Raw genomic sequence first — 14232 nt, 5'->3', positions numbered from 1 at the left:
TTGAAAGCGTTCTCGGCAACCAAGACTTCCGGATATTTTACATGATTTTACAGCTGTGACTTTTTCACATTTTATATCAAAATGTTTAAAAAATCAAAACCTCTTGCCCTGAAAAGCAGTGCCTCTATGATCTGTAATAATCTGACAGTTTTAAATAATGCTGATCGCGGTTCATTGAATTATGCATCAGTACATAAATATTTGATAAACATGGTTTCCACCTCTACAGATGGCTCACAAGTCACACACAAACAAGTTATCTGTAAAGAACCGTCTGCTTCACAGCAAAGTAGTTCAATGATAATGCAGGTAAACATTTAGAAAATAGATGGAAGAATACTACAATTATTTGTGAATTTTTTGTAAAAACCCCGCCCATGGTGTCAGATGATCGGATCTTTTTTTTTAATACATGAGGACACATGCAATTTACTCAGATGCAACATTCATGTTGCAATGACTAACATTAATGAAAGTTGACAAGGGCCAGCAAGGTGAGGTCAGTGTCAGACTGTCCGGGTATCACCGTTTATACTTGGTTCAAATGCCCTGCTGTTCTAACATACTAGGCATAGGAGGGCGCATAATAGATGTCTTGATTTAATGAAGTATTTTGCTCAATGATGATGTAAAAAATAGCCATCTGTAATATTCCAGGGAAAAAACTAACCATTAAAAAACTTATAACTACTCTTTCTTCATAATTAAACTTATAATTGCTCTTTCCTCATAATTAAATTTATGATTGCTCTTTCCTCATAATTAAAGTTAATATGAAATTAGGTGCTACCTATGGCGCGGAAAGCTCTTATGATTTAAGCATAACATCTTTAGTGTACATGTTAAAAGATCTATGGTGAAATCAGCAGGTATTTTGTACTGTAAGCAGAAAAGAATAAATTGGTGGTGTTCATCGGAAGAGGGACCACTGCGCATGCGTTGGCGTTTGGAATCCCGTCCGCCATTTTCTGTTAATCTTTAATCACATATGATGATTTTACGTTATTTTAATGTGCTAATTTATCAAAAGGATTTAAAAGTAACATTTTACATTTATCATCGTTACTATAGTTCTTATGAATGAAATGAATGTTTATTTTCTGATTTTGTACATCATTTTTTCACCGGAAGTGTAATTAAGCATGCGTCTGCTAGCAATAGTCTGAATTATGTAGACGCTCATTAAAAGCGCTGTGATATCTATATTTAGCTCAAAAGGATTTCAAAATGGCGGCGCCCATTAACCCATTGCTTCATGAGCATTTTGTGAAAAATGGCTGTTTTCATTGAAAAGTCTCCCGTTACAAGTTCAAATTGCTATAATACTATAAAAACTGCTTCAACACTAATCAAACTTGGCACAAATGTTGACTGGACCATTGTCCTTGCAACAACATGCTGAGACTTAAATTTTCTGTTACCATGGCAACGAGGGGACATCTCAAAATTGCCAAAAATCACTATTTTGCGTTGATTTTTTTCATCAAAATTGATTTCAAAGTGCTGCAACTTATCAATGGATTGAGATAGAGTCAAATGCTTTTCAGCGTTGGTTACACGTTACCTTATGATCAATCTGGGGTCATTTACAGCCTCTCACAAGTCCAAAATTTTCTTGGCGATGAGGGGGACCCCCCTTCAAACCCCCTTCTGGCAACCCCCTGATGTATCTTTTGATTGGGGGGCCGCGCCGAAAAAGAGGTCAATTTTTTTAACAACATTTCTCAAACAAAAACAAGTGTTTGGGGCCTAAATAAGGCATTTTTTCATCATTTGAGACAACAAAAAAGGGGGGGGTGAAAAAGGCGTTAAAAGGCGTGTATATGAAGTAATGGGTTAACTAAGGATTTTTTCACAGCTCATTAGGTATAGGATATATATTTTTTTGAAATTTTCATTTACTTTTAATTTGATTTCATTTGAATTGATACGCGTCATACATGTTATCTAAGAGCGCTACAGCCCTCGCGGGGCCTTCGGCCCGCTCGGACTTTCCGCGTATAATTGCTCTTTCATCTTAATTAAACTTATTATTGCTCTTTCCTCATTATTAAACTTACAATTGCTCTTTCCTCATAATTAAACTTGCTCTTTCCTCATAATTCTGAGCCTCTAAGCATAAAAATAAGTAAATTCTTAATAAAATTGCTGTCTGATGAATGAACTTTTCCTTTCAATGAATGTACAAATATCTTGATATATGCAATAAATCAATCTGAAAAACTATTGTAAAACAACAAAAGGTATTTATCATTTACTAAATGACTCTCCAAACCTAAGATCAGTTGTATACATGTATATATATTAGCAGGCCTGAATGGCCTGCTGGCAAAGTGAGCTTTAAGGTAATGCGGGTAACTGCTAGAGAGTAATAGTTTTTAAAACTTTAAAAATACATACAAATTTAGTAGTTACATGTACTGACAGTACTGCATAGAAAGCTCTGGTATTGAACAGATCAATACATGTAAATATTGTGCAGACAGACAGATGATTAGAGCTATTATTTCACTATATTTTCAGACAAAGTGGGTTCACTTGGGTAATGGTAGGACTATACTTGTGTTAACATCGTTAAAGGGTATACAGGTGAGTCTATTATTATAACTCTGTGTCATTTTTCAGATACATTATCAGTACATTATCAGTAATTGCTAAAACTAAATCATTTATATGTTTTATTTGATTCCACATGTATTTCACTGAGAAGTTGTTTGGCTTAAAACTATGTTAATTTACACAGTGCGTTAGATAGAGAAAAAAACCAATGAATTAAGCAATGGATTATATTTATTATTTATGCACCCAATACTTGGATGGGGGACATATAGATTTGCACTTGTCCATCTGTCATTCTGTCCGTTGACTGACAAAACAAAGGAATGTCTGGACTAGTTCCTACAGTGTTTAAGGATTTTCATTTTGACTGCAAATTTAGCACAAAAGGACATTATAGTCACAAGTGCTCCTTAATCATGAAAGCATTTCTTAAGTGTATTTTGTGTAAGACATTTTGCTATTTTGGATACAAATATCACTTCTTGAAGTAAATAGGAATAATGTTTAATAGACTTATGATGTTTTTTTATATTTCCTAGATGTTTGAATATGATGGTTCATCAATGATATACTGGCATGCCACGTGTGATGCATCAACTGACTCAAATGGTTGGTACATTTTTATTGTGCTTGTAGTGTTAGTGTAAATCGCTTTCCCCCCTTTCGCTTCCCTATATAAAATTAAATTCATAGATGCAAATTTCAAGAAGGAATAATGTGCTTTTTGTTTTTCATCTCTCAGTTACAATTATATAAATATAAAGAGTTACTCTGGAATAAAAAAATATTTGGGAATTTCCCAGCTAATCCTGTATTACCAGGAAACTCATACAGTTACAACTTTGAAAATTTGGCGGACTTCTAGAAAATATCTGTTGTAATAAAGTGCTTTCCATCATGTTAGGGTTTAAATGTCATATTTTATTTATTAAGATAGAGTTGTTCTCAGTTAATTTATTGTTTCAGAAACTTCAAATTTTGGAAGAGGCATTGCTGCAGCTTCAGAAAGTCTAGTATGTGTGGGTAGGTATATTTTTTCAAGGTTTTATTTATGTATATTCTTAGGCTGTGCAATTATTATTATTTCTTGTGTAATTTAATTTGAGGTATTGTTTTGATTTTAAACAATGTATATCATAATTAACATGGCATAAATATAACCACAAGTATGGCAAAGTCTATAATAATGCAAGTGGCAGTATTTTAGTGGTGATAATATATATATAATTTTTTTCACTTCAATCCATGAAACTGATTCATTTTATTACTATAACTGTAATATTAATGCTCAAGGTATTGAGCAATACAACCTTCCCTGCCACTGAAATAATTAAATCATTATTTTGATATATTGGAAAAGAACAATCCTTGAATTTTTCAGTTAATCTACGGGTCAATGATCAAGTCCTTTTGTGATCATATGACTTGATAATCTGTAATAAAAGAAAAATCGAGACATAATCTTCATCTGTATATTTACAGGAACTCAGCAAGGTGCAGTCTTAGTTTTTGATGTCCCTGTAAAAGGCACCAATGTCTCTGTAACAGCTACATGTCAAGGTAAAATAAATCTAACAAAATATTAACAAAGCAGAGGTAATTAAAGTTTATATTCTCCATAAACAACATCATTGGTTAATTTGTTAGGTTTTATAATTTTTAATTATCTACCCCATAACGATATCCTGAGCAAGCTCACCCAATGTCAGTGATTTTACTTGGGTTCCCACTTGAAATAATCTGTGGCCTGATGTTATCCTTCACAAGTAACACTGGAAAGTTTCCATGTGGCCTTGAACTTAAAACTTCTACTAAAAATAATTTCTTGTATATTCCGTTCTGGCTGTTGCTTTTAGAAGAACGCACATAGCCACGCAAGCATTTTTGGATTCTTTCATGCGAAAAAGCTATCCAGCTAGCTTACGGAACGTCAGTGAACTTCTTACTATGGTGCCCGACTGTACCTGAAATAATGCACAGAGGGACACCTGAGGTCTTCTTCCACCAGTAATGCTGTAAAGTCACTATATAACCTATACTGTGTTGATGTGACATAAAACCAAAAAGAAAAAGAAAACAACCAGCATAAATGTTTGACCCATCTTTTTTCGTACATTAGGAAGCCTCTTCGTTATAATTTACATATAGAGATTACAAATGTTTAAAAATATTTGTACCATTAGGTCATACCAGTGCTATATGTGACTTGGCCTCGGAGGGCGATGTTCTAGTCAGTGCTGATGAGGATGGTAACATTATTATTTGGAAAACCTCTGGCAGCAGTGTTCAGCAGACTGTCAAAATACCAGGAAATGGGTAAACATTTAGTTATTATTACATATATCTACAGTAAAATCTTGTTATTAGAGGCTGAAATGATGCAATTAGTGTCTATTTTAAACATGGGATATATTCATGTTTTCTAAAATCACAACTTTCTGTCCGACGTAAACTACTTTATAAATCAGTTGACAAAAAAAGCTTTGTTCCTTTTCACATCTAATATCTTTTTTTTTAAATGCAAAGTTAGTGAACCAGATTATATATTGCTGCACATCATCATGTGGTCGCTGAAATTTATATAAAAAGGGATAGATGTGGTGTTTTTATCAACCCAGTATTTCTTTTTATACGCCCGTTTGAAAAACGGGACGTATTATGGGAACGCCCCTGGCGAGCGGGCGGGCGGGCGGCGTCCAATTTTGTCCGGAGCATATCTCCTACATGTATGGAGGGATTTTAATGAAACTTCATATAAATGTTCACCACTATGAGGAGCAGTGTCGCGCACATGAACCAGGTCTCTAGGTCAAAGGTCAAGGTCACACTTAGAGCTCATTGAAAAATGCTTGTCCGGAGCAAAAACTTCCACATGTATAGAGGGATTTCAATATTACTTGGCACAAATGTTCACCATTGTGAGGCGGAGTGTCGCGTGCAAGATTCAGGTCCTTGCGGCCAAGGTCAAGGTCACACTTAGAGGTCAAAGTTCAGATAAAAATATGAAGATGTGTATATGGACCATTTAGTCATCATTTATTGAGGGATTGTAACACAAATGGTCATTATCAAGACTATGGCTGTGATACATATAATTTAGGTCAATATATACAAGGTCAAGGTCACTAAAGATGATGAAATATCCAGATTTTGTTAATAGAATTTAATCAAAGGGAGACAACAAAGTTATTACTTTGTTCATAAATGACTTACACAATTACTCCCTTGATCTATTTTCTAAAAATAGAATTTAATCAAAGGGCATGAAATAATCCTCTTTCTTGGACTTGAGTATGTTGTAAAGAATGTAACATTTATTTACACATGTTTCATTCATTGGTCAAGATACTTAACTGTGATAACTATGGTGTTCTGTAGACTTGGTATTTGTTCATAAAGATCATACAGTAATTACCTTATCAAATGTAAATACTTTCTCATAGAAATTTAATTATATTTTAATTTTCAAGTAAATATCAGTTCAGCTCATTCAAACATTAAGAATTGTAATGAAATGTATTTCCCTAGAATAAAATCTTAAATCAGAATTTTTTAGTTATTAAATTACATGTACTTTTTATACGCCCGTTTTAAAAAAAGATAAAAATATGAAGATGTGTATAGGGACGATTTAATCATCATTTATTGAGGGATTGTAACACAAATGGTCATTATAATGACTACGGCTGTGACACATGTACTTTAGGTCAATATATGCAAGGTCAAGGTCACTAAAGATGGTGAAATATCCAGATTTTGTCTGGAGCATATCTCCTACATGTATGGAAAAATTTTTATAATACTTTATGGAAATGCTCACCACCATGATATGTATTGCTCCACGCATGATCCAGGTCTCCAGGTCAAAGGTCAAGGTCACACTTAGAGCTCATTGAAAAACGCTTGTCCGGAGCAAAACTTCTACATTCATAGGGGGTTTTCAATATAACTTGGCACAAATGTTCACCATTGTGAGGCTGAGTGTCGCATGCAAAATTCAGATCCCTGCGACCAAAGTCAAGGTTACACATAGAGGTCAAAGTTCAGATAAAAAATTGAAGATGGTTATAGGGACCATTTAGTCATCATTTATTGATGGATTGTAGCACAAATGGTAACTATCATGACTACAGGTATTACACATTTAATTTAGGTTAATATGCAAGGTCAAGGTCACTGGAGATGATTAAATATCCAGATGTTGTCCGGAGCATATTTTCTACATGCATGGAGGAATTTTAATGTTACTTTTATAGAAATTGTTCACCACCATGAGACGTAGTGCCTGCACATAAACCAAAGTCTCTAGTTAGAGCTCATAGAAAAACACTTGTCTGGAGCAAAACTTTCTACATGCATAGAGGGATTTCAATATAATTTGGCACAAATGTTCATCATTGTGAGGCTGAGTGCCGTGCATAAAATTCAGGTCCCTGCGGACCAAGGTCAAGGTCACACATTCTGTGCATATCTTCCCTATTGATTTGTTTTAAGGTTCATTTAACAACACAGTGCTAAGAATAAAAACTTGCTTGCTAGATAACACTTATCCATAATGCCCCCATCTCAATCTAAAGCTTTTTTCGTAAACGGGCGTATTTTTGTGACTATGGCACCCTTGTTTCTATCATGTCTCATGTACCACTAAATCCAGGCTGATTTTCATACCCAGAAAGGTGAGATGTGGGACCCCCCCCCCCCCCCCCCCCAAAAAAAAAAAAAATAAAAAGAAAGATTTTTCTCTGAAACCACATCCTGCATATTACATACACCTCTAAATTCATAGAGACTTCCTGTGAAAATTCTGCCATGCTTTTAGATGCTCAAATAGAACTTGAAGTGAATTTCATAGAGACCACAATTGAAATCTTTCATGCTCAAGCCTTTTAGATGCTGATATAAAAAATAAAGTGAATTCAAAGAGATAAGGTTACTCAGTTAATTACAACAACTATTCATAATTATTGGCAGGTTTATCTATAGAAACGAAAGGTAAGTCAATTAAAAGGATTGTAAGTTAAGATATATATACATGTATATACATATGTAGCAGTTTCATATGTTATGTTGTGAGCATTTTAATTTAAAACATATATATATTATAAGATATATATACAATATTGTGTTGTAATTGTCTCATATTAACATGTATATATGCACACCATAAAACTATATATTTTACCAACATTTAGACATTTAACCTCCTGAAGTTGTAAAATGGATTCCTCCAGCTTTGAGTTGGGAATATTCCATTTTATGTTAAGGGATTTCAAAAATGGAAAAATACATTTAGACATTTGTAAAATGGATTCCTCCAGCTTTTAGTTTGGAATATTCCATTTTATGTTAAGGGATTTCAAAAATGGAAAAATACATTTAGACATTTGTAAAATGGATTCCTCCAGCTTTTAGTTTGGAATATTCCATTCTAATTTTAAGGGATTTCAGCAACAAAATACAAAAATTTGGCTACTGACAGTATAAAATAAAGGCTGGTCAGAGTGCGCATATGTGCATGAGACTGGCCTTATACTGGTGGTAAATGCAAGTCACTTGGTTCCAAAAGGCCAAGGGTTATTCATGTTTACTATGTTTAAAACTTTAGCTCACTGAGACAGTTTGATAGTTTGTTGGTTAATATTGGTAAAATATCGGTGCTGCATACTAAGTTTCTAGTTGCCAAGGTCTTTTTGCTCACTCAGGTAATTGCAATCATTTGCGATATTACTGTAAAATAGAATCCACCACAACAAAATTCTTTCCAAGTTGTCATCATTTTGTATTCTTCTTTCTATATATCTCTTTCAATGACAAATATAATTTGCCTTAAGGAATGCAGAAATGCAGTTTTATTGATCCTATATTTATTATGTTACAGAGACCCATGTACTAGTCTCGGTATTTTTGGAAGGGTATAATAGTGGCTGCATTTGGAAATGGTCAGTTGTGTCTATACACAACTGCTGGTAAACTAGCATCTACAGTGAACGCCCATGCTAGGTGGATTAATGCTATAGATATTGCTAAAGAATCTGGAATGGTATGACATATCATGTATCATATTATAATTATTATTTAACATTGCTTATAGTAGTGAAAAAATTGTGATTTAAGGCTTTGGTAAAGTTGTTCATCACATTTGGCTAATACAGAATTTATTTTAGTTTGATTGTGTATGAAGCTATAAGCTTATAGACACTTTTTCGAATCCGTTCCTGGAACTAGCCAGTACTGAGCAATGAATGTAAAGTTTCTTGCTCAAGGAAACAACAACTTGCCCCTGACAGGATTTGAACCCATGGGTTAGTGATCATTTGATTACTAGTGTCCGATATGTTAACCACTCGGCCATGCCGCCACTGATTTGATATGTTAAATAACTGTACCATGTCTTGCAAGCCAAGTGTAAACAATTCAATGTGTACCATGCGTTGAGATTTCAAGCACCTTCTATGTCCAGTCCCTATTCCTTTCTTGGAAGTCTATATATTTGAATTTGAACATTTCTTACACTAAACAGGAGGTAGACCTGTTTATATACAATGTGTCGATGCATGTTTTTTTTGGGTCATTTGTCAGCTGACAAAACTGATATAAAATCATAAATCTTTAAAGATTAATCAGGCCATTTAAGACATTCAGTAGTAGTATATATTAAGTGTTAGCAAACAAATAAAAGGTAAACAGTGTTGTTGTGGTCAGATCATGACTGCAGATGCAAATTCAGACAACAGTGAAAATTTACCTATTGAAGAATTGTATTCCTGTCATATAAATTAAATATAACAGTAACTACATGTATATGAAGATATATTAGTAACTGCATAATATAATATTCCCTTACAGGTTGTGTCAGTAAGCGAGGACTCCTATGCTAGAGTATGGCAGTTGATCCCTGGAAATCCACCCATTGTAAGTGTAATTTAATTCTTTTCTTTATGGGTAAGCTGTAAATTTTACCTAACAGCACACAACTTTCCCTGTCTTGCTTTTCAAACTGCTTATCCTTCAGAGGTTGGTTACCCTCACCACTGTGAGTTTGAATCTCAACAGCGATTTAAGATTCTTTCATGTGAGGAAGCTATCCAGCTAGCTTACGGAATGTCAGTGGTTCTACTCAGCTGCCGGTTTAAGATTGATTTCCATCACCACTGAAGGCACATGCTTGAAAATTGACTTTTATCTTTTGAGTTATTCTTAAATGTGTATGTAACTGATCAAGACCAATAACATTTAGATTTACTACATTGTTAAGCTTGAATATTAGAAAATTAGAAGATCAATTGTACTCACCCAGGCATTGGCATCCAAAAATTGTCGCCATCACACTTTGGCTTTTCTATGCAAGTTAGTATTTCCAAAACTACTGAAGGAATGGGTTGAAACTTTGCATACTTTTTTGAGGTCTTCTACTTTGATGACAAAACCAAACCACTCTATTTACCCAGCAGTGTAGAAACAGACAAAGCCTTTGAAAAGTAAAAACTTGGCTCATTTTTACCCTGCTGTTACAAACCTTTGCAGTATATATTTCTTAAAATCATGATAAACATGTATATGTCTTTAGTTTGCTATTACAGCAGTCTTCCCATCTTATCAAAAATGTGTGCTTTAAACCATTTAAACATTTGTATTGTTTTTCTTCACTGTTTCAGATTGAGTTTAAGTTTGCGGAGGCGGTGACGGACCAGCAGCTTGTAGGCGCCCAGTTTGTTCATCCCGCTGGCCGAGGATTTGTTGTATCTGGATACGATAGCTCCGACCTCAATTTCTTTGTGCAATAGCACAGTATAATAATAGAATAGGGAATTAGAATTTGTTAATTTTAATGAAAAGAAATCAAATCATGTGATGTAAAGTTATGTAAAAGAATCTCCGACATATTTTGGTTGTGAAAAAAAGAAATTAGGTTGTGAGTTAATAAAAGTAAATTAGTAAATTAAAGTAGGTATTATAATACTGATTTTAGGGCTAGTTCTAGAATTATAAGAATGATCATTAATAGTTTATTTTAATAGAATTTATGTAATGTAATGAGGTTTCATGCTGATTGGCATTGTTCTGAGCCAATTTTTTTCTGCTTAACAGTTTATGAGTAAAGTATTTGTATCATATTAATGACGGAACAGAAATTGCCATTTTTGTTTCGAAGATAAATTGAGCAATTATAATTGCTTTGGCATCATCATTGTTGTGCAAAATTTTTGAAGCAGACCATTACTCAAACAATTTTAAAAGTATCAATATGAAACTTGAAATGCTTGCTTATCATGACAAGGCACAGAAGTTTGACCAGGGGACATCATTCTTAAAGCCAAATTTTTGGAGTTATGCCCCTTTTTAACTTAGAACTTTGAACAGACGACCTCTAACACCACATGCAATGCTCTTGTTAACAATTAGATCTTACTTATAGGAAAGTCTTATTATTTTCCAATGCCTTTTACAGAAAGTGTATCTTTTGTCATTAAATACTAAGAAAAATAGATGAATAAAATATGTGGTTAACTTTTCATGTTTATATATAGGGGGGGTCAGTTACTGTACTGTAGTGTTTTAAGCTAATTTATGTGTTAATCTATATTTGTATTTAATATCTTTGTGAGCTTATTTATTAAACCTTTTTCTCAATTCCTGTGCATTGTTACATTTCCAGAAATGTTGCGGTTGAGCAAGGCCTCTTTTTAGCTATGTGAGAGTATCCATAGGTGTTATGGATGTTTTCGTTTTAAAAATAACACCTGGCATAATATTAACATATCAGATTTTTGCGTTAGGCAAAGAAAACCTCATATTTTTCTTGTTTGTAAATCTATTTATATTTTTTGATAACTTAGCTTTATTAATTTTGAAATCCAAATTTAGAATGTGTAGCTTTTTATAGAAGCTTGATCAAAATGGCTCATAGTTATAGTGGATTTGTTGTTTGAGAAGAGACTATAGTTATTTATATTTCATCACATATACTTACATGCTTTTTTTTATATGTACATGACTGTAAACAGTGCTTGTAAGATAAACCACATATATCGGTTTTACAGGGTATGATTGCTTAAGTTTAACAAATTAACTAATACAAGTGTTCATTTTATTGTATGAATTATCTGTGAAAAAATGTATGTTGTTGAAATGTCCCTTCTTGAAAATGAGAATTTTTCTAGTTACTTTTAAACACCACTCAAACTGCAGATTGAAAGTGTTAGTGCAAGAAAGTGTTTCAAAAATATATTGTTTACCACCAGTCACGTGAACTACATATGTACTTGTTTAAGAAAACATGCATGTGTGAAAAAAGAAAATGTATGAAAAATATGAACCAATGAGAAAAAGGTACTGATTTGTATTTATTTCTATATCATTGACCTTTTTAAAGTGATGATATAATAGGTATATGTATGTTTTACATTTTGGATAATTTATAAATAAACATGTTTTAGGTTTTCTGTTCCTGTCATAAAACTAAATTATTTTTTAAGATAATTACATTTGCACATGTATTTTACTAAAATAATTCAACTTGCCAATCTTTAGGTAAGCTGCACTTTACCAAAAGGTCTTGTCTTGTAAAGGTATCATTAAGAAAGGAGAATTGTTATTGATATGAGTGTGTTGAGAGACTCCCCTTTTGAAGTACTTGAATATTTCCATTATTACCAATGTGTCTATCCATTTTGTAGTAAATGTGTATAATTATATTGAATTAGGTATCAAAATTGAATAACATTTTTTTCCCCAAGACAATTCAGCCCATATGTTCAATGAGTCAAATGGTAAACTGTTTGTTATATTTAGTAACCCAGACCCCCGTCTTATAACAGGGTCAGACTAATAGTTGAGTAAATACACTTTTTTTTCTTCATAGAAACAAAATTTGTTTTCCAGTCATGGATTTCATGTGGATATTATTACTTTTTTATGTGAAATTGTATGTTGCAGCTTTTTTATGTGGTGGTGGTTGTAGAGTTGTGGCCCTTGACTTTTTCCAATTTTGCAAGAGAGAAATGGTTTTTTTGGTTTTGAGGACAAAAATAAGATTTAAATTACTGTAATTTATCGTAAAATTTTCATGCTACATTTTTAGATAGGTAAAATATAATATATTTATTATATATCTTAGCCATAATTTTGTGTGCTATTGTTTTGATTTATATATATAAAACTGTTGCTTGACAAAACCATTGCCTTGAAATTTACTTCTGTTTGCCTTAGTATAAGTAAACGAAATATTTTCTAACAATATACAGTCAAACGTGTGAACAAAGACGACCCAATGGATACACTAATAATGGTATGTAAAGACAGGTTAGACAGATGGTCTTTATCTGGAGTTACTTTATTCCATTTAATCAATGAAGGGTTGTCAAAATGTGGCCTTTTTATATGCAGGGTTATCCATACTCAGAGGTGGTCATTAACACAGGTTTGACTGTAGACACAAAAACCCTACAAATTTCATGTAATTTCTCTCAAGTGATTATCATAAGTTGAAATGTAATAAGTAATTGTCTGTGAAAATACAAAAATATATATCATAAAGTTCTACAATATGTATTACATATTTATGAGGAAAAAAACTGACAAATTTTGCTATTCTAAAAGGTTTTTTATTTCAATAATAAAATCAAAAAACCAACAAAACAGAAAGTTTTCTAAAATTAATGATATACAGTAAGAAAAATAGATAATATATCACAAGTAAATTGCTTTCATTCATCAGTTATCAGTAAAAAAACACATATATACAATTGATGAACTGTAGTATTTTATTTATTATGTTAAACTAAAGACATGTATAAGTTTACAAATTGTCTGTCAAAAATATGATATCTATCTTCCATTTAGTCAAACCTCTAATGGGGACCAAGACTTTGTTTTGCAGGTGCTTATTGTGTAATTTTGCATTGTTGTTTTTATCTGTTGCACTTAAATGACCTGTGATGAGTCACATAATGGACCATTTTTTTTCTCACATATTTTCATGTATTCACCTTGTATATTTTTTTTAAATTAATTTTTGTAATTAAAAATGCACATTGTTCTTGAAATTGAATTGAATGATAAAATATTTAGTCAGTGTATACTTTAGGGAAGTTAATAATTAAGCAAGGAGAAATGTTTTTAACTGAATAAAAGTTGAAAATGGACATTTTGGTAGCTACCACTATATTTGATTTTTTAATTAATACATGTATCTGGGAAGACCTATTTCAGTCTACTCAGGTAATATTAAACTTATTAAAATGTTTGAGATATATAAGTAAAAGATTTTAAAAGTGTTAAATATTTTTTCTTACAATTATTGTCCTTTGTCATTTAAGTAATTGATTTTGTTCCATTTTTTTGTTTAAAATAAAGCTTTGGGTGTTACAGTAAATGCCTTAAAAATTTAGTGTTGTGTAGCCATACTTCTTTTAGTGTTGTGTAACCAGATATGCTCAGTAACTTATCAGTGTGCCATCTAGGGTATTTCATAAATGTTGTATGTAGCAAATGTTGATTAAAGTTAAAAATAAAAAATACAGTCAAACATGTGAATAAAAGCCATCAATAGAAAGAAGCCTCTGAACACAAGTGGTCTATATTTAGAGGTAAATTGATTCTATTTAACCCATTAACTGCTGGTACTGAAAATGATTAGCCTTTGTTACCAGTGTTGAGCCAGGCCAGCCTGCA

The 14232-nt window shown here is 32.5% G+C and overlaps 1 protein-coding gene across 1 annotated transcript; it reads left to right on the top strand.

The window, feature by feature from the left end:
- Nucleotide 1: 1 nt before the first annotated feature.
- On the top strand, nucleotides 2-13895 carry LOC132738425 (WD repeat-containing protein 54-like). The gene is given in 10 exon segments (XM_060725920.1): nucleotides 2-309; nucleotides 2524-2589; nucleotides 3099-3168; nucleotides 3526-3582; nucleotides 4042-4119; nucleotides 4743-4875; nucleotides 8438-8450; nucleotides 8453-8599; nucleotides 9406-9471; nucleotides 10215-13895. Coding segments are annotated over 10 exon segments (987 nt in total). The 5' UTR covers nucleotides 2-81; the 3' UTR covers nucleotides 10344-13895.
- Nucleotides 13896-14232: the final 337 nt, after the last annotated feature.

Source organism: Ruditapes philippinarum, unplaced genomic scaffold (genome assembly GCF_026571515.1).
Source record: "Ruditapes philippinarum isolate M1 unplaced genomic scaffold, ASM2657151v2 ctg574_1_1_1_1, whole genome shotgun sequence".
NCBI classification, from domain to species: Eukaryota; Metazoa; Mollusca; class Bivalvia; order Venerida; family Veneridae; genus Ruditapes; species Ruditapes philippinarum.
Note: the sequence above shows the minus strand (reverse complement) of the source record. Positions and strands in the feature narration are given on the sequence as shown.